General features: G+C 44.0%; 1 protein-coding gene across 4 annotated transcripts in view; it reads left to right on the top strand.

Moving 5' to 3' along the window:
* Positions 1-18,372, top strand: part of pdgfrl (platelet-derived growth factor receptor-like) — a 60,153-nt gene extending 41,781 nt beyond the window's left edge. For all 4 annotated transcript variants that reach the window (XM_070869757.1, XM_070869749.1, XM_070869756.1 and 1 more), the window contains exons 4-6: positions 3,911-4,204; positions 13,105-13,244; positions 16,536-18,372. In XM_070869757.1, coding sequence (XP_070725858.1) covers positions 3,911-4,204; positions 13,105-13,244; positions 16,536-16,727 — 626 coding nt within the window. In that variant the 3' untranslated portion in view covers positions 16,728-18,372. The remainder of the gene's footprint in view (positions 1-3,910; positions 4,205-13,104; positions 13,245-16,535) is intronic.
* The last annotated feature ends 1,520 nt before the right edge of the window (positions 18,373-19,892 follow it).

Genomic DNA, 19,892 nt, shown 5'->3' with positions numbered 1-19,892 from the left:
AAACTCGGCTGTCCCTCATTCATCCAGTCCTGTCAGACATTGTTGAGGGCAAGTGCCAGTCCCAAAATTAGTGCCATGACCGTAACTCAAAGGGGAGATGTATAGAAATCGATGACCCTGTATTTGTTCTTAATCACGCTTTGGGGCCCAAGTGGCTTGAGGGTACTGTAATTGGCAAAGAGGGGAATAGGGTCATAGTGGTCAGACTCAACAATGGACAGATATGCCGCAAGCATCTGGACCAAGTAAAAAAAAAGGTTCAGCATGGACACTGAGGAACCTGAGGAACATCATGAGATGCTGCCCACGCCACCGCCAGTGAACGAGCAACAAGAACCGTCAGCAGCATGCACAGTCCCTGCGGCCAGCCCGGACGAGCCGGAATCACCACAGGTGACAGAGACGCATGCCAAGGCTCAACAACCAGAGCCCCAACTGCAGCGCTCCACGAGAGAGCGTCGACCGCCCGAAAGACTTAATCTTTGACCCCATAAGACGTTGGGGGGGAGGTGATGTCATGTTTGTAACCTTCATGTAACTGTAACCTCCATGTAACAACACTGTATACTGTATACACCTAAGAAATGCACACCTTGACCACAGGGGGTGAACTTGTGGGAGACACTCCTCACCTGGTCATCCAGGTATATAAAGGGAGGTCCCATGCAAGGCCATCACTTCTTGGTCCTGTGAATAAAAGTTAGGGTCACAGAGTGACTTTATCTGCAAAATGTGCCTCGTGTGAATTTATAGTAGTGTGTAAGGACACAATAGAACACATAAAATATTATCGGGTCTTATTCTTGACTGCAAAAACTGCTCACTATTCCAGGATCATTCTGGAATGCAAAAATAACCTCCGGTTACTATTCTGTACTGCTAACCGTCTGCTTAAACCCCTCTCCCCTGTCTCCACCACAGTCACCTCCAACATCATCATCATAGCCAGTCCCTCGTAATCGAGGAAGACTTGCTTCCACTCCTGAAGTGAGTTCTTTGGTGGCTGAACAGTCCAATACGAGAGCTACAGACACTGTCACAGGTGGGACAGATAGTCAATGAGGGAAGGGGTGGGTGGGACTGGTTTGCCGCATGCTCTTTCCTCTGCCTGTGCTTGATTTCTGCATGCTCTCGGCGTTGAGACTCGAGGTGCTCAGCGCCCTCTCGGATGCACGTCCTCCACTTAGGGCGGTCTTGGGCCAGGGACTCCCAGGTGTCATTAGGGATGTCGCACGTTATCAGACCGGCTTTGAGGGTATCCTTGTAGCATTTCCACTGCCCACCTTTGGCTTGTTTGCCGTGAAGGAGCTCCGAGTAGAGCACTTGCTTTGGGAGTCTCGTGTCTGGCATGCGAACTATGTGGCCTGCCCAGCGGAGCTGATTGAGTGTGATCGATGCTTCAATGCTGGGGATGTTAGCCTGGACGAAGGCGCTGATGTTGGTGCCTCCTATCAAGAAGAGCAGGCATCGACGATGAGATCCAACACCGCCTCCAGTGTGTCAGTGCAGCCTTCGGCCGCCTGAGGAAAAGAATGTTTGAAGACCAGACCCTCAAAACTGCCACCAAGCTCATGGTATAGAGGGCTGTAGTAATATCTGCCCTCCTGTATGGCTCAGAGACATGGGCCATGTACAGCAGACACCTCAAGTTGCTGGAGAAATATCACCAATGATGTCTCCACAAGATCCTACAAATCCCCTGGGAGGACCTCCAACAACAAGTGTGAGGAGCTCATGGACTTCTTTGTCTCAAAGATTGAGACTATCCGATCAGCTGCCTCTGCGAGTTCCCTTCCTTCACCTAGCCCACAGGGCCAAACTTCATCTAATGCTCCCACCTGCCCTAGCACTAAACTCACATCTTTCTCTCGTTTCTCTTTGATCTCCCCTCTTGATCTCTCCAAGCTCATCTTGTCCATGCTCCCTTGACCCTATTAGCATTAAACTTCTGACCACCCAACTTCTTTTTTTTGGCTCCCATGTTAGCCGACATTGGTAATGGTTATCTCTCCTCAGGTACTGTTCCCCTCTCCTTCAACTCTGCTGTTATCACTCCCTCCTCAAAAATCCAACCCTTGACCCCACTTTACTTGCTAGCTCTCGCTCATCTCCAACCTCCCTTTCCTATCCAAAGTACTTGAACGTGTTGTCGCCTTCCAAATCCATGACCATTTGTCCATGAATTCAATGTTTGAATCCCTTCAATCTGGTTTTCGCCCCTGCCACAGTACCGAAACGGCTCTCATCAAAGTCACAAATGACATCCTATGTGACTGTGACAAAGGTTAACCTATTCCTCCTCGTCCTTTTGAACCCGTCTGTAGCCTTTGACACAGTTGACCACTCCATCCTCCTCCAACGTCTCTCCACCAACACCCAGCTGGGTGCAACTGCACTCGCCTGGTTCCATTCTTATCTATCTGATCGTAGCCAGAAAATCTCCTGCAATGGGTTCCCTTCCCACTCCCACATCATTATCTCTGGTGTCCCCCAAGGATCTGTCTTGGCCCCCTCCTATTTCTCATCTATATGCTGCTCCTTGGTGATATCATCCAAAAACACAGAGTCAGTTTCCACATGTATGCTGACGATACCCAGCTCTACCTTTCCACCACTTCTCTCGACCTCTGCTTGGTATCTAAATTGTCAGATTGCTTGTCCGACATCCAGTACTGGATGAGCAGAACTTTTCTCCAATTATATATTGGGAAGACCGAAGCCATTATCTTTGGTTCCCGCCACAAACTGCGTTCCCTAACCACTGACTCCATCCCTCTCCTTAGCATCAATCTGAGGGTGAATAAGACCGTTCGCAACCTCGGTGTCATATTTGACTCTGAAATGAGTTTCTGCGGCATAACTAAAACTGCCTTTTTCCACCTCCGTAAGATTGCCCGCCTCTGCCCCGCCTCAGCTCTTCTGCTGCTGAAACCCTCAGTCATGCCTTTGTTACATCTAGACTTGACTACTCCAACTCACTCCTGGCCGGTCTTCCACATTCCACACAACGTAAACTTGAGGTCATCCAGAACTCAGCAGCCTGTCCTCACCAAGTCACAATCACCCATCACCCCTGTGCTTTCTGACCTACATTGGCTCCCGGCTAAACAACACCTCGATTTCAAAATTCTCATTCTTGTTTACAAATCACTCCATGGCCTTGCCCCTCCCTATCTCTGTAATCTTTTTCAGCCTCACAACCCCACAAGATGTCTGCGCTCCTCAAATTCTGCCCTCTTGAATATCCCTCATTATAACTGCTCAACCATCGGTGGCCGTGCCTTCAGCTGTTTGGGCCCTAAGCTCTGGAACTCCTTCCCTAAACCTCTCTGCCTCTCTACCCGTCTTTCCTCTGTTAAGATGCTCCTTAACCAGATGCTACCTCTTTCACCAAGCTTTTGGTCATCTGCCTTAATTTCTTCTTTTGTGGCTCGGTGTCAAATTTATCTAATTTGTCTTGTAACACTGCTGTGACGCACCTTGGGACGTTTTACTACGTTAAAGGCGCTATATAAATAAAAGTTGTTGTTGTTGAACGGTAATTATACCTAGTAAATGTTTTTCTATTTTAGCATCTAGTCAATAACAGCTCTAATTCTCCAGTCTTGGTATGATCTGGGTTTGGAGCAGTGTTGGATTCCTCCAAAATTGCCCTGTTAAGTCATCTACATCCTAACCTCTGCTATATGTGTGAGGTCTTCAAGAGATATTTATACTTATGTTCAGTACTTTACCAAGAGGTGCTTAATATTAATATTTTACATTTTTGTAATAATTCCTTTTTCAGCAATTTTAACGAGATGTTTGTCATAAGTTAGGGTTTAGAACAATTTTAATAGATATTAAGAAGTCAGTTAATTTTACATCTTCCATTGAAATAATTTTGTTTCTATTTATTTAATTTTCCCAGATCCGACTGAATTATTTGTGCCATCAACCAATTACTTTGATATTATCTACCTTCGATCTGATGCACCTTCTACAATCCCTTGTCGAGTGAGCACCCCTTTGGCCAATGTCACACTTCATCGAGAATTCCCCCCTCAGCAACTTCCTGCTGATGGATCACTCATTAGCTATGATGCAAAAAAAGGTTTTATTATTCGCCAGCCTAATCTTGCACAGAAAGGGGTTGTGCACTGCATGGCAAGCCTACGGGGAACTCCACAGATATCAAGCAATTATCTTCTTCTGTACGCTGAAGGTAACATCAAAAATCTTACTAGAAATAGACAAAATATTCATTAAGCATTATTAGCAGGAAACACTGTTATGAGTTCAGTTTTTAAAATACCTTCATGTTATTATTTTTCTCCATATTCTTTGTTGAAATATTCCTTAGTTGTCTAAAAGCAGGAAAATATTATTACATAAGAACATAAGAAATAGGAACAGGAGTAGGCCATTTGGCCCCTGGAGCCTGCTCCGCCATTCAATAAGATCATGGCTGATCTGATCATGGACTCGGCTCCACTTCCCTGCCCGCTCCCCATAATCCCTTATCGTTTAAGAAACTGTCTATTTCTGTCTTAAATTTATTCAATGTCTCAGCTTCCACAGCTCTCCGAGACAGCGAATTCCATAGATTTACAACCCTCTGAGAGAAGAAATTTCTCCTCATCTCTGTTTTAAATGGGCGGCCCCTTATTCTATCATGTCCTCCAGTTCTAGTCTCCCCCATCAGTGGAAATATCCTCTCTGCATCCACCTTGTCAAGCCCCCTCATAATCTTATACGTTTCGATAAGATTACCTCTCATTCTTCTGAATTCTAATGAGTAGAGGCCCCACCTACTCAATCTTTCCTCATAAGTCAACCCCCTCATCTCCGGAATCAACCTTGTGAACCTTCTCTGAACTACCTCCAAAGCAAGTATATCCTTTCGCAAATATGGAAACCAAAACTGCACGCAGTATTCCAGGTGTGGCCTCACCAATACCTTATATAGCTGTAGCAAGACTTCCCTGCTTTTATACTCCATTCCCTTTGCAGTAAAGGCCATCTCTCTCTGGTTCTATAGCCAATCACCTTAAATTACAGATTCCAAATTTAAGATTAATGTCAAGAGATTCCTATTTATTACTCTAATTAAATTGAAAATGTTGAATTAACTTGTTTTTGTCCATACGACACAAAGGAGCACCAGGTAAGCTTTTGGAGACTCTGCTCAATGGGAAGTCTCACTCAATGGGAGTGAAGGTCAGAGAATCAGGTATGTTGACTTCTGCATCAATTCTCCCACTTGTGCCCTGCAAGTGAGACTCCATGCCAGGAATGGAGGAAGTAATTTTAATAGGTTTAAAGGTCACATTTTTATTTTATTCCTTTTCTTCTTTGTGTGATGAATTTAAATGGGATAAGGACAGGTAACCTGCTGTTACACTTCAGCCACTACAGCCAATTAACCCAAGAAAGTTATCTACCCTGTGTCTATGGTATATTATCGCTCCATGGTCTCCTTAACCTCTCTGTAGCCTTTGACATGGTTAATTGCATGATTCTCCTCCATGTCTCTCCTCTGTTCTTCACCTCAGTGGGTCTGCCTTTGCTTAGTTCCACTCTTACCTATCCAATCGTAGCCAGAGCATCTGCTGCAATTACTTCTCTTCCCGCCCCTGCTTTGTCACTTCGGGGATCCCCAAGGATCAATCCTTGATCTCTTCTTCCTCATCTACATTCTGTTGCCTTGGTGACATCATCCAAAGCCATGGGGTCAACTTCCACATGTATTCTGATTACACCTGGCTCTACCTCTCCACAACGCTCTTGTACCTCTCTGCTGTCTCTTTGATGTTAGACTGTTTGTAACTTCATCCAGCCAGATAGTGGGAAAAATGAAACCATTGTCTTTGGCCCCTGGCACAAACTCTGTACCCTTCCCATCAACTCTATCTCCCTCCCTTACCACTATGCAACATTGATGTCCTATTCAACCTTGAGCTGAACTTCTGACCCTATATCCTCTCCACCACCTGCCTCTGTCCCTGCTTCATCCCATCCGCTGCTGAAACATTCATTCATGTCTTTGTCACCTCCAGACTTAATTCCTTCCATCATCTGCCCTCCATAAACTTCAGCCCATCCAAAACTCGGTTGCCCATAACTTACATCAAGTCAAGCTCGCCCATTATAACTATCTGAGCTTGTCTACATTGGGTCCTGGGCCCCCAACATCTCAAGTTTAAAATTCTCCATCTTATGGAAAAAGGTTGAGAAGGATTGGCCTATACTCATTGGAGTTTAGAAGAATGAGAGGTGATCTTATTGAAACATATAAGATTTTGAGGGGGCTTGACAGGCTAGATGAGGAGAGCATGTTTCCCCACTTGGGGGAATCTAGAACTAGGGGACATAGTTTCAAAGTAAGGGGTCGCCAATTTAAAATGGAAATGAGGAGGAATTTCTTCTCTCCGAGGGTCGTGAATCTTTGGAATTCTCTACCCCAGAAAGCTGTGGGAGGCTGGATCTTTGAATATATTTAAGATGGAGATAGACAGATTTTTGAACGACACGGATGTCAAGGGTTATGGGGAACAAGCGGGAAAGTGGAGTTGAGACCAAGACCAAATCAGCCATGATCTTATTAAATGGCGGAGCAGGCTCGAGGGGCCAAATGGCCTACTCCTGCTCCTATTTCTTATGTTCTGTTCAAATCCCTCCATGCTTCACCCCTCTCACTATCACTGTATCCTACTCTTCCTTCTGCATGCAACCCTCTCTCTTGAATGCTCTGGCCTCTTGTGCATCCCTCCGCCTTTCTCCCACCATTAGAAGCCTTGCATTCAGCTGCTCTGGTCTCATGTCTCAATTCCTGGATTTTCCTCCCTAAACCCCTCCACACCCGCGTCCCTCTCCCTCCAATTTCTCCTTTTTGGCTCAGTTTTTGTTTTCATTACGCCTCTGTGAAGCAACTCAGGATGTTTTCTAATTTAAAGGTGCTACTTAAATGTAAGTTGTTGATGATTGTTGATAACAACATAGAAGCAAGATTTATTTTTCAAATGTTCCTTTCTGTCCTGAAGGTGGTGACCATACACTTTCATAGGCAACAGCACTGTTCCAATATCTCGCCCAATTGGCCATACTTTACCCATGAACCTGACCAGTGAGTGCTGGTGGGCCACTTAACCTTAAGGGGGCATCACAACCAAACACAATCCTGTCCTCAACCAACATCTGCCCATGTGAACTTTCCTGCAAAAGTCAATAAATGAGAATAGTTGACTTAACACAGACCAGGGATCATAGCTGGACTTCTCTTGCTAGTATGACTCATTATCGCCCCTCCCTCCGATGCATTTACACAACTGTGCCTAAGAGATCATTTTTGCTCATCATATTGAGCTTTTTTCCTAACCAGTATCATGCGGTGTAGCACCACATTGTCAGAGTAGAAATTCCTCTGTGCACTATTTCTATTCCACAGTTAACATCATTGCATTAATTGCCATTAAAATACATCTTAAATGGCAGGTGCTTTCTACACATCACCTGAACAACCCTTCACTGTAGCTGGCACCCAGTGATCAGAGGCACCCCAGGAAACTCACTCCCAATCGGATTTAGGGCCTGAATATATGGAGATGCGCTGAGAGCGGTGGGGATGTGGGAGGAGTAAGTCCGGGGCTGGAGTCCAGTCGCGCGGAACTTGCTGCAGCGTGTCTGTCAGAGGCTTTCTAGCCTAGGTACTGCATTTGCAACTGGTGTCTAGATTTCCCGACCAATTAACGTGAGTAGGCATGATGATGACACGCATGGGTCTATTTCAGCTGAGGTATTGTAAGGAACACTGCAAAGATGACAGTTGAAGGATTGTGGCAGTGTGAGAAAAATTGGTTGGTGATGAAAATAGATTTTCAACATTCCAAAGCTGCTCTTTGCTTTAGTGATGCCTCCCTGCACCATAGGGTACTATTGCCCACGGGGAGGTTTTATTCCCTTCTGATGGGAGGAAGAAGCCAGCCTCACTTATGGAGAAGGCATGGCTGAAAATAGCAGAGGAGGTCAGCAGCAGGAGTGTGGTGGCACACTCCTGGATAACAATGCAGGAAGAGATTTAATGACCTCATGAGGGCAGGAAAGGTGAGTACAATATACATTCAACTACATCCTAATGTGCGGGTCACCCCAACTCCTTCATTCTGCCTTCCCAAGCCTAGTCCTGCACATCATTCCTCACACCAACCTACCTTGTAGGTGCACTCATCCCTCACTGTCTATGCACCGACTCACATCCCCATCTGATTATCCACCACTGATAATCACCCTCATCTTAATGCAATGTCACACCTCTTTCTCATAGTCACCCTCAACAGATGTTGTCCATCCATCCGATTCACTCATTCCATGGTTCTCACTCAAAGATTGTTTGCCTCCTTGCAGGAGAAGAGAGCACTGAACACCAGGGTGAGGCAGAGAATAGGAGGTAGCATTCCAATCATAGCAACGCTCACAGCTGCAGAGGAGAAGGCACTTGAAATAAGTGGAGTGCCAGCACATGGTAGTGGGAGATGGAGAGACGGGGAGCTCACAGCTACCTGGTGACAGAATTAAATATCACACAGCTACATGGCATATAACAGTCAATCATGTTGACTTGATGCTAGCAGCCAATGAAATATGATCATGTGCATAATGTTAACTTAAAACATTCTTATCATGACAGTTCTAATTCATGTCTTTAATCTCCTGCAGACCCATCAAGTGTCCAACAGGTGGTGGAGCTGGTGGAGGAAGAAGACTCCTCAGAGGAGGTCACTAACTTTGAGGGTGCATGCACACCATGCACCAGCTCAGATACACACACATCGTTGGATTTATCAAGACAGATAGCTCTGTTGTCATCCAGTGTCTCACAGATCACGTGAGCAAGAGTAGATGATGGAGACAGGGACAGCAATGGAGAGTCCTCGTCGGAGGGCGCAGGATGCTCCAAGCTCTTCTCAACTGGAGAAAGGTGCTGAACCTCGGAGGCCATCGACAAAGAAGATGATTCTAGAGGAACAGCAAAAAATGCGTGAGGCTTTGGCAGGATGTGCACACTTGCAGAGAGAATGGAGGATCCCATTTCAAGCATGACTAGCAGGATGTTACAGGCCTTAGCTATGATATGTTTATACATGGAAAGGGTGGCCACCTGCATGGGGCATCAAATATGGCAGTCAAACGAGTGCTTGCTTGGCCTCACCAATAGCTTGCACATTCTGAATGCCACCTTAACCAGAATAGATCAAAACCTAGCTTTGGCCATCGATGCCCGCATTCTCCACTCTGCTTTGACCGAGATGCGGAGGAACTTCTTCACCCAGAGAGTGGTGAACCTGTGGAATTCTCTACCACAGAAAGTTGTTGAGGCCAATTCACTAAATATATTCAAAAAGGAGTTAGATGAGGTCCTTACTACTAGGGGGATCAAGGGGTATGGCGAGAAAGCAGGAATGGGGTACTGAAGTTGAATGTTCAGCCATGAACTCATTGAATGGCGGTGCAGGCTAGAAGGGCCGAATGGCCTACTCCTGCACCTATTTTCTATGTTTCTATGTTTCTATTCATCGCTGATGTGCAGCAAACATTCTCCAGCTCCTTGCTAGCAGGGAATTGCGGGTGGGCCATGAGAGGGATGGTGACGAAAGGGGACATGGAAATGGGGACTCCGCTCAAAACGCTTCCACTTGCCACCCTTTGCATTCCCCACCCCCCAGAGTCAGTGCCCCATGTGCTGCCTCCTGTCCCAATGACCGAGTCTGCCCCTGCACAGGTTCAGTTGGAGCAGTCTTTGACGGGGCCCTCATGGGCTCCAAAATCCAGAGGATGTTGCCCAAGAGCATCTGAGCAGTCAGAGCAGGGAAGTGAGCAGCCTGTCTCTACCTCTGCTGAAGCCACAGGGGTCGCACCTCGGAGGAGTTATAGGAAAAGGAAGATGAAAGATTATTAGTTGCACAAGGGTATGCACATGGATGTTTTAGACACGTCACAATAATAAGTTATTGTGTAAGTTTTGACGTACATATAAAATTATTTATTTGCAGCACTTTCTAGTCTTGCTCATTTTTTCCTGCAGCCTGCCAACTGTCCTTCTCAGTTTTGATGAATGGTAAGACAAGACTTAAATTTGAGTAATGGGTGTCTGTGGAAGGGATGCTTTGTTGATTGCAGGAATGCTTTGTGCTGCTGGGGGAGGGGGAGCAAGTGTGTTCAGCATGTGGCTGTCAGATGGGTACAGTGGGGCAACTTAACTAAATGTTGCCATAATGACTCAATCCTGGGCATCCCGAGCAGCAATGTGTGCTGCTGCTACTGCTGTTGATGCTGGTTCTCACCTTGGTCCTCAACTGAGATCCAAGGTAAAACAGCATTAGTGGCACCCATGTTGATCTGATATATGACAGATTTAAAGTGGAGATCAGACGCACAAACCTCCAGAGTAGTGAGAGTGACCTCCAAATAGTAGAAACCACCTCCAAAGTTGTAGAAATCACCTGCAAAGTATTGAAAGCAAACTCTCAGAACAAGTGCTGTGAGCAAAAGCCTTTCACTTAGGCAAGGAAGCAGCTCTCTTTTTGCCTGTCATTTGTTGAAGCCCCTCAATTGTCTTGCCATGCTTTCACTGGTGAGGTCCAGGAAGCTCAGGAAATCCATGGAACCACAGTGAAAGTTGTCAACCGCTGTTGACTACCTCTTAATTGCTTTCAATTGGTAACCCGCCTCTCCCGAGGGGGTTTCTCGCACGCTGCCGAACACGCTCCAGTGAAATGCAGAAGTCGGCAGGTTGGAGCTGGCTTCCTGACTCGCTGACAATTTCAGCGCTTTTTACTACCCACCCACCCTCAAACCCACTTGCTGCTGCTAGTAAAAACTCCCCATGATGTTCGCTGCTGCACGCACATTACTTTGTTTACTTTTCAGGATTGCTCTCACATCATTATTTTGGTTAAAGTAAGTACAGCATCAATGAATTCACGAGGAATTGGTTAAGGCATTCCAAACACACCTTTTATCGGCCCCTTACAGCAGAGAGACAGAGCAGAGATTCATCTTGCCTTAGGATTTAAACCCAGGGTCCAGAGGTGAAAGGTCATTGCAGCACCCATTCCTCACAGCAGTAGTTGTTAGGCAGTATCACTTTCTATTGTATTGTCCATGATAACGCCCTGCTCTCAGAGAGTCAAAAGAATGTAATCAAGTGCTAGGAGTGAATTATATCTTTTGGACAAATACACCTCTGCCTACATTGGAACACAAGCCAGTGACACCCCTCAGGTAAACCTCTGATTGGGAAAATAAGGCCTTAAAAATATATATATGGAATTCAAATACGGTGTGCCCTAAAGCTAAAAGTAGAAATGCAAAATATGATCGGGTTATTTTGAATTTAAATGACAATCCAATGTAATATCCATCAGTTGTTCCTTTTATGAAAGCCGCAGTAAGCTGAGACATCCCACTGAACTGTCACCATTAAACCTTTTGGTATTCACTACTTCAAAATTGATACTGAACTTGGCTAAAATCATCCTGATAAAATATAGAACAGCTAAGGGAAGTTGCAAGGAACTGTAATATCATCATCTCAGTTTAGCTGGACATTAATAACTATTTAGCACAGTAATCAAGCTCCATCCATCATGCCAGTAGCATCCCAGACCCGAACTTCGGTTCCGTCCCCTGCAGCATCGCCGGGCAACAACACTGACAACTGCAGGAGGCGTTATTAGGGTAGCTAGCCGCTTGGGGAGCAGTAATTAAAGGTAAGGCCGCTTGTGACCATAAAGAATGTTTTTTTATACCATTTTGAAAACCTTCATGTGCCGCGATTGATCAGCCCTGCACTTTGTTCGAGTGCTTGGGCTGATGGGCGCGGATCGTGGCTACCGACAGCAATGAGGGACATTGTTGAAATGCAGAGCCTGCAGCAAAGGCCTTTCCCTTTAAGGGAGGGAAGGAGCCTCCGTTCCCGGCAGGACTGCACCTTGACATTGGACAGCGCTGCACCACTATTGCCCCTCTTGCTGGCTTTAGTGCTCCAAGGGAAGTGGTAGCACTTGATTTAGCCCCCCATTTCCTTCCTGGAGCGCTAAACCAGAAGTTCGCGTCGGAGTCCCTCGTGTGGTGCCCGTTGATACTTTTGCGCTACTGCAGAAGTTATCGCCCCAAACAGGGCGCTACGCAATTTCACCCCGATGGTCACTTACCCAATTAATTCTGAAGTATCACAGGGTCTTCTTCCTGCTTGAGTCAGATCCAATATTTACTTAGTCTGAACTTTCTTAAAGCTACACCACCTTAATTCTAAAAGGCATTGTCGTTGAATAAGCACAGGCTTCATTCGCTGGTCTCATCAAGTACCATCACATTCTCTGTTACAATCTGTGATAATGACATGCAAAGAAATCAGATATGAATCGAATATGAAATGAGATTGTGCCTGGAACCGCTGAGTTACAATGGTTTCATAGCTGCTTAATCCCATTTTATATACAGATATAATGGCAGACTTTATAAGAAGTAATTTAATGGTTAATACCCAATCTTACAGACCAACCAGACCTGTAATATGGGCTGTTATAATTAGTTTGTATCCCTGGGTTAGGGATTGGAAAAGAAGATCAGCCAGGGTCCCTCTCTCTGATCTTTATGCAGTGAATCACAATGCAAAGTGTGCGCCTCAGATACTTATCAAAATTGGCCGATACCCTCTTGACCCACTGTAGCAGAATAGCAGTCTGCTCACGCATGAAAAGTTACTAGGTGGGTGCGGTACTGTAGAGATTCCAGTAGATGCAAAACTGCGCCCTAATGTGGGTCAATGTCTTCAGGAAAAAGGTAAGTCAGTGAAAGTCATTCAAAATAACTTCCAATAATAGTAGTTCTATACTACAAGTGATTAATATCAATGAACCTGAAAATAAAATTTCTGTGCACATGAGTTTTGCTGGATGTTACAAAATGAGAACATTTGCACCACACATTTTATGCAGTAAAATGTTATTACATTTTCTTGAACTGGTGCTTTGCTGTAAGAGTTTTACCCAGGAAATAATCAGCTTACTACGTGAACTGTGACTCACTTCTCACTGAGTAATGAACTGTGTTGTGTGTGTGCAGCTCCCAGTGGCCCTCCATCTACAACTATTGCAGCTTCATCAAACGCAGTAAGTGGTGGGGATCAAGTCAATGTGACCTGCACAGTGCTAGGAGACCCTGAACTACAGGTGGACTTCACTTGGAAATATCCGGGACAGCAAGTAATATGTTTTTAATTGCTCAATTTCTAACTTATTTTATTCTCTCTTTATTAAACAGATTTTCATACATCAGAATGGGAGTCAAGGTCCCCATGTATTTCTCTAAACTATATTGTAAATAGTGTTAAAGTGTCGTGTGAAGGGTCAGATTAGCATAAGATGGTCTATTATTTACACATTAGTCTGTTAAATTTAAGGGCTAGAAATTCCTTTTGGGGTGTTAAATTTTGCAAAGTTGTAAGTTTAGTGCCAGGGGCTAATCAATGTCCACGCCCACGAAGTGAGTCTCTGCGCTGAAAGAATGCCAGGAAGCACTAAATCAGGCGCTAATGGCATAGGTGAGTGGCGTTCAGTTCCAAGCAATAACGATTATGAGGTGTTGTTTAATCAGGAGTGAACATTGGCGAAGGTGCCATCCAGCCATTAAAGGGGAGGGTCACTGAAGTCTGCACATCAGCCCCCAATGATTCGGGAGTGCAGAATGGCAATATGCTGTGGGATGAAATGCAAATGCCTTGATGGCCCGCAACACTCCGGGCACTAAGCAGCATTTATCTGGCTGCAGATACATCCTGCGCTCTTTGGTAAGCATAACTGACCTTTGAAACGGAAGTACCAGGGCACATCCCTTTAAGTAATGCCCTGCCAGCCACCTGCCGGCTTGTTCACGCCTCATGACCCTGGTGCTGTCAGTGCGAGGTGGCAAGGCGGGGGGGCACTACTGAAGTTTGCAGATCGGGCACCCAGCGAGTGTTGCACACTCGCTGACGTCATGATCTGCATGGCGAAAAGTGCTGAGGAGCTAACTGTTATAGCCGACACTACAGGGCCGTCGAATGTGACATTCGGCGTAGGATTCGCCCCGCTGCACGCTAGTGCCCTCCCCAGTGCTAACGGGAGGTGCTAAGCACCCAAATTTCTCCCCCTAAGTGTTTGCAACATTTCTGGAGAAAATTCGGATCTGAAGTGTGTTTTCACACTGAAAAAACACATCCTTTCCAATATCTACATTACAACAGTGACAATACATCAAAAAGTACTTCATTGGCTGCAAAGTGCTTTGGGATGTCCGGTAGTTGTGAAAGGTGCTATATAAATTCAAGTCTTATTTCCTTCTATAATTGTGAGACCTTCCTGGTAACGGGCCTGGTCACTGCTGGAGTAACGTGAATTTATGCCATACTGAATTTAGGAGTTTACAATGAGCTGGTCTTTCAGTTTCAAAACATTTTTTTTAAATTCCAGCATTGCTGATATTTATTATTAAAAGTAGGGTATCATTTGGATTTGCCTAAATTAATTTTTCACAAAATTTACTAAAAGTTTAAGGAAACCAAAAAAGGGGAAAAAACATTCTTTAATAGAAACAAGGAAACAGTCAGTGGACTAGGCACAGAATACATTAAGCAAAGTTTCACATACTGCTTCACCTGCTTGTAGAATTATTTCCCAAGTAGTCATAATGTAATACAAAGGCAAAATACTGCAGATGCTGGAAATCTGAAATATAAACAGAAAATGCTGGAAATACTCAGCAGGTCAGGCAGCATCTGTGGAGAGAGAAACAAAGTTAATGTTTCAGATCAGTGACCTTTCGTCAGAACGAATATTGTCATCATGTAATATTGCCCTTATATATATTAGGGTTGCTGGAGCAGGCATCACTGCAGGAAGTCTCTGATCTTGCTGTTGGATCCTTGTACAATTTCTCAGTGTTTCGCTGGGTTCTACCCTCTTAATTATAAGTACAGCAATATAAATAATCAGATACAGGACGAGAGAAAAGAGACCATCAGTGATAAGAATATAAGAACATAAGAATTAGGCACAGGAGTAGGCCATACGACCCTTCGAGCCTGCTCCACCATTCAATGATCATCGACCTCAACTCCACTTTCCCATCTGATCTCCATATCCCTTGATTCCCCTAAAGTCCAAAAATTTATCTATCTCAGTCTTGAATATACTCAAAGACTCAGCATCCACAGCCCTCTGGGGCAGAGAATTCCAAAGATTCACAACCCTCTGAGTGAAGAAATTCCTCCTCATCTCTGTCTTAAATAGAAACATAGAAATTTACGATGCAGAAGGAGGCCATTTCGGCCTACCTTAATGGCCTACCTTATCCTGAGACTATGCCCCCTAGTTCTAGACACTCCATCCAGGGGAAACAACCTCTCAGCATCTACCCTGTCGATCTCTTTCAGAATCTTGTGCATTTCAATTAGATCACCTCTCATTCTTCTAAACTCCAGAGAGAATAGGCCCATTCTATGCAATCTCTCATCATAGGACAGCCCTCTCATACCAGAATCAATCTAATGAGCCTTTGTTGCACCGCCTCTAAGGCAAGTATGTCCTTCCTTAGATAAGACCAAAACTGTGCACAGTACTCCAGGTGTGGTCTCACCAAGGCCCTGTACAATTGTAGCAAGACTTCCTTTCTCTTGACTCCAACCCCCTTGCAATAAAGACCAACATGCCATTTGCCTTCCTTATTGTTTGCTGTACCTGCATGCTAGCTTTCTGTGTTTCTTGCACGAGGACACCCAAATCTCTCTGAACACCAACATTTAAAAGTTTCTCACCATTTAAAGAATAATCTGATTATCTATTGCTGGATAAGCACATTTGTTTACTCGTCAGTTACTTTGTTATTTTAGCTAAGGTAAAACTAGAACTAAACCTCATCCTGCTGAGTGACATTTCCCACCCCTGGTCCCAGTGTAGCTGTGAACTTAGATAAATAGAGATACATCTTCCCAAGACAATCCTGTAATGTATTATGGAAAGAGTTGACGAAACTATGAGCATAAGGGCCTTTCTCCATTGACCAGTGAGATTTGTAAAAATAGTTTTTGCTAATCCAAAGATCTGGAGAGATTGGCATTACATTTGAAGCATTTAATGTACAGACAGGGGGTGGTCTTGATCTGAAATGTGCTATCAAAGGGAGAAAATAAAGGGTGAGCAGTCATTTAGCACAGGTAGGAAAAGAGAGCCAGTCTCATATACACATGTCAGTCTCATATTGTGACAGACACCGATCATTATCTTGTACTCCTGGTAGCAAGTGGATCATTGGCAGAGACCTGCTTGTCCACTTATCTATGAAATGGTACGTGGCACTGGGGAATGGAAGGAAAGTAAGAATTGGAGTCATTTTCAAAGTTACATACTGAAGGTGTGCCAATGTATTTTAGATTGGTTTCTTTCCATTAAATCTATCACTGCTGCTACATTGACATAACAGAAACCAAGGAGTGTCTGATACTAGTTTTACTTTAACAGGATGAAAGGCCGGTGATCATCACAGAAAAATGGAGACTAATAGATCGAAATAATGGAAAAACTGTCAGACTGTCAAAGAGTATGCTATACATTGATGATGTTGAAACTATTGATATAGGGGATTACATCTGTACGGCTCGAAATTTAATAGGAGAGACTACAGTGGCCACGCGAGTGTTTTCTTATTACTAATGGAACTCATATCTGGTGATATTTTCCCCAGTGTAACATTCAAACCAACTTTATACTCTTTGTGAACAACGGCTGCATGCCAGATGGAGTGCTGTATCCTATTTCTTAAATGAATTCTTATGTGGAATGTTTGTTTTTTCTCTCTTGCTGCAGGACTTGAAATATTCTAGATGCAGCATCCAGTTTAAAAAAGAAAATGGAGATAATCCAAATTAATTTTAATATCAGCTCTATCTATCATCAGACTAAGTACTGAGATATCATTTATATTACTTCACAATATTACATAAGCATCTCAACACCATAGACTTGTTATGCACAGGAATTCCTAAGCTGCACAACAGTATTTCCTTTTGTAACAGGACAGTTCCTGTAACAACACAGTAAAACATGGGGAACTGGGTGGTGTAGTAGGTTACCATATTGACCTTTCACCCCTGACTGAAGAAATTGAAATGTTCTTTACCTGTTAGTTGCAAGTGAAATGTATTTGGGCTGTGTCAACCCAGTTTCGGTTGCACAGCACTAAACTAACACTAATTTGGCAATAGTAATCAGAATGTATGGTATGGGAAACAGAGGGTGTTCTCTGAGATTGTGTGTAAGGGAGCCAAAGTCTGCTGCTAGTTACACCTGACCCCAGTTGTTTGATGCTGGCTGAAATGTTGTGTTCCATTTCTGAGCATTAACATCTCACATCTGGCACACAAAATTCACAAAGAATGAAAAGAAACCTACATACGTTTTTTACTAATAAACCCTACCATTACTTATTTAACCTTTACCACCTATCCAGGAGCTGAGAAAAGGAAAACACACATTTAAGGAAAAGTTAATTATACACATTCTCTAAAAAAAAAAATCTAAAGTGATTAATTTGATATTTTGTAAAAGAGATCATATTTGGAGAGGAGATAATTACACATCTGAATAATTTAAATAGTAGTATTATACTTTTATGAAATCTGAGTTCTAACCAAATTACAAATGTATAAATGATGCATGACTATGTAAAACAATTTACAACTTTTGGCAGGACTGCTGCTCTGTCTTGCCCAGATTACATTCTAGTATTAAATGGGGTGGTCCAAAGGAATTTGCTTGTCAGACCCACCCTTCCAGCAATCTTTGTGTTTCCACGAGTCATTGTTTATGTATGAATAGCAGCAGTTTATATTGGAGCAGCCGAACTTCATTTATTACTTTACAAAATAGTTTAAAGAAGACCAGTATATAGCAAACAAAATGAATGAATGTTATTTCTGCAGATCTGGGCTAATAATTATTATTCCAGGTACAAAATGTTTCTTTTAATAAATAGGTCTTGGCCAGATGAATAATCAAGTAATTATAAGTTGCTCTGCAGAGAATGGCTTAGTTATTAAATAATAATGATAAGGTTTGGTCGTTATCCTGTTAGTAATTACTGTTTATATACTTTATTCTATTCCATGTAGCAACCATGAATTATTTCATTGTAAAACATTTTAAAATCATTCTGACAGGGATTCAAAGCAACTTGGTACTACGTTATCTTGTAATGCAACATTAATTTGTTTATTTCTGTTGAGATAATCGTATTTTAAAGAAATAATATTGTTAATTTTTTTTTAATTGCCAAACTAATCCCAGTAGATTATACTAACAAATGGCATTATGCAGTATATGATTATATTATGGTTATACTTTGGTTATTACATTTAATGATATAAAGCTACCAAGTTGAATTTGTTTTTTGCTTTTTTTCCCTTCCTATTTTGAAGTCATGACATGCTAAGGAAAAGGGGTAAACCTTTGGAGGCTCTGCTCCTGCTCCACAGTCCTGTTCCCGCTTCACAGTCCTGCTCCCACTCCACAGTCCTGTTCCCGCTTCACAGTCCTGCTCCCAGTGCACAGTCCTACTCCCGGTGCACAGTCCTGCTCCCGGTGCACCGTCCTGCTCCCGGTGCACAGTCCTGCTCCCACTCCACAGTCCTGCTCCCGGTGCACAGTCCTGCTCCCAGTGCACAGTCCTACTCCCGGTGCACAATCTTGCTCCCGGTGCACAGTCCTGCTCCCGGTGCACCGTCCTGTTCCCGCTTCACAGTCCTGCTCCCACTCCACAGTCCTGCTCCCACTCCACAGTCCTGCTCCCAGTGCACCGTCCTGCTCCCGGTGCACCGTCCTGCTCCCGGTGCACAGTCCTGCTCCCGGTGCACAGTCCTACTCCCGGTGCACAGTCCTGCTCCCGGTGCACAGTCCTGCTCCCGCTCCACAATCCTGCTCCCGCTCCACAATCCTGCTCCCAGTGCACAGTCCTACTCCCGGTGCACAGTCCTGCTCCCGCTCCACAGTCTAGCTTTCTGGAGTGTTATTTTGAGAATCGAGTACAGAGGTCAGCGTGCCTCGTTTGAGGCATTCTTAGTCTTCCGGTCATTAATTCAGAGTTTTTTAAATGGGAATGCAGATCTAACACTCAGGTGTTGCGACCTTCAACCCTGATTCACAGCACTCCTGATTCTGTGATCATTTATTGTAACAATTGGAAAATTGGGAATGCTGCAAATCAGGTGTGCCAAATTGTGCACATGACTGACTCTCTGATCCACGATCCCATTGAGCGAGACTCAGTTTGAGTGCCTTGGGACCTTTCCATTTTAAAGGCGTTATATAAATGCATAGTGATGTTGTTGACTCCATCCGGGAAAGGAATCTCTGAAAATTTCTGGGTGCTGACGACCCTCCACGACCTCACTATTTCTAATGTGAGACCCTGGACAGACTGGGTCAGGCAGGCTATTCAACCATGGTGGTAGGAATCATTCCCCAGCATGAATCTTTCCTCATTCAATATCCACACATACAGCATTTCCAACAAAGGCCAGATGATTGTGATCAGTAGCAGGAATTCTGAGATTGTGAAGCCATTTGAAATGTCCCTGTGTCATCCTGGCTGAAATCAGCTAGCTCAGCATAAACCAGGGAACGAATCGGGTACACTTCCTGTTCTGTGTGACCAAATCCGATTTCATGATCATTCTTTCATATGTATGTTAGACTTTCATCTGATAATATCTGTATTATCAAGGTTGACATTTCTGGATATTGAATATTGATTATAAGAACATAAGAACATAAGAATTAGGAACAGGAGTAGGCCATCTAGCCCCTCGAGCCTACTCCACC

The sequence above is a fragment of the Pristiophorus japonicus genome, chromosome 2 (assembly GCF_044704955.1).
Source record: "Pristiophorus japonicus isolate sPriJap1 chromosome 2, sPriJap1.hap1, whole genome shotgun sequence".
Classification (NCBI taxonomy): Eukaryota; Metazoa; Chordata; class Chondrichthyes; family Pristiophoridae; genus Pristiophorus; species Pristiophorus japonicus.
The sequence above is the reverse complement of the archived record's forward strand: the minus strand, read 5'-3'. Positions and strand labels throughout refer to the sequence as shown.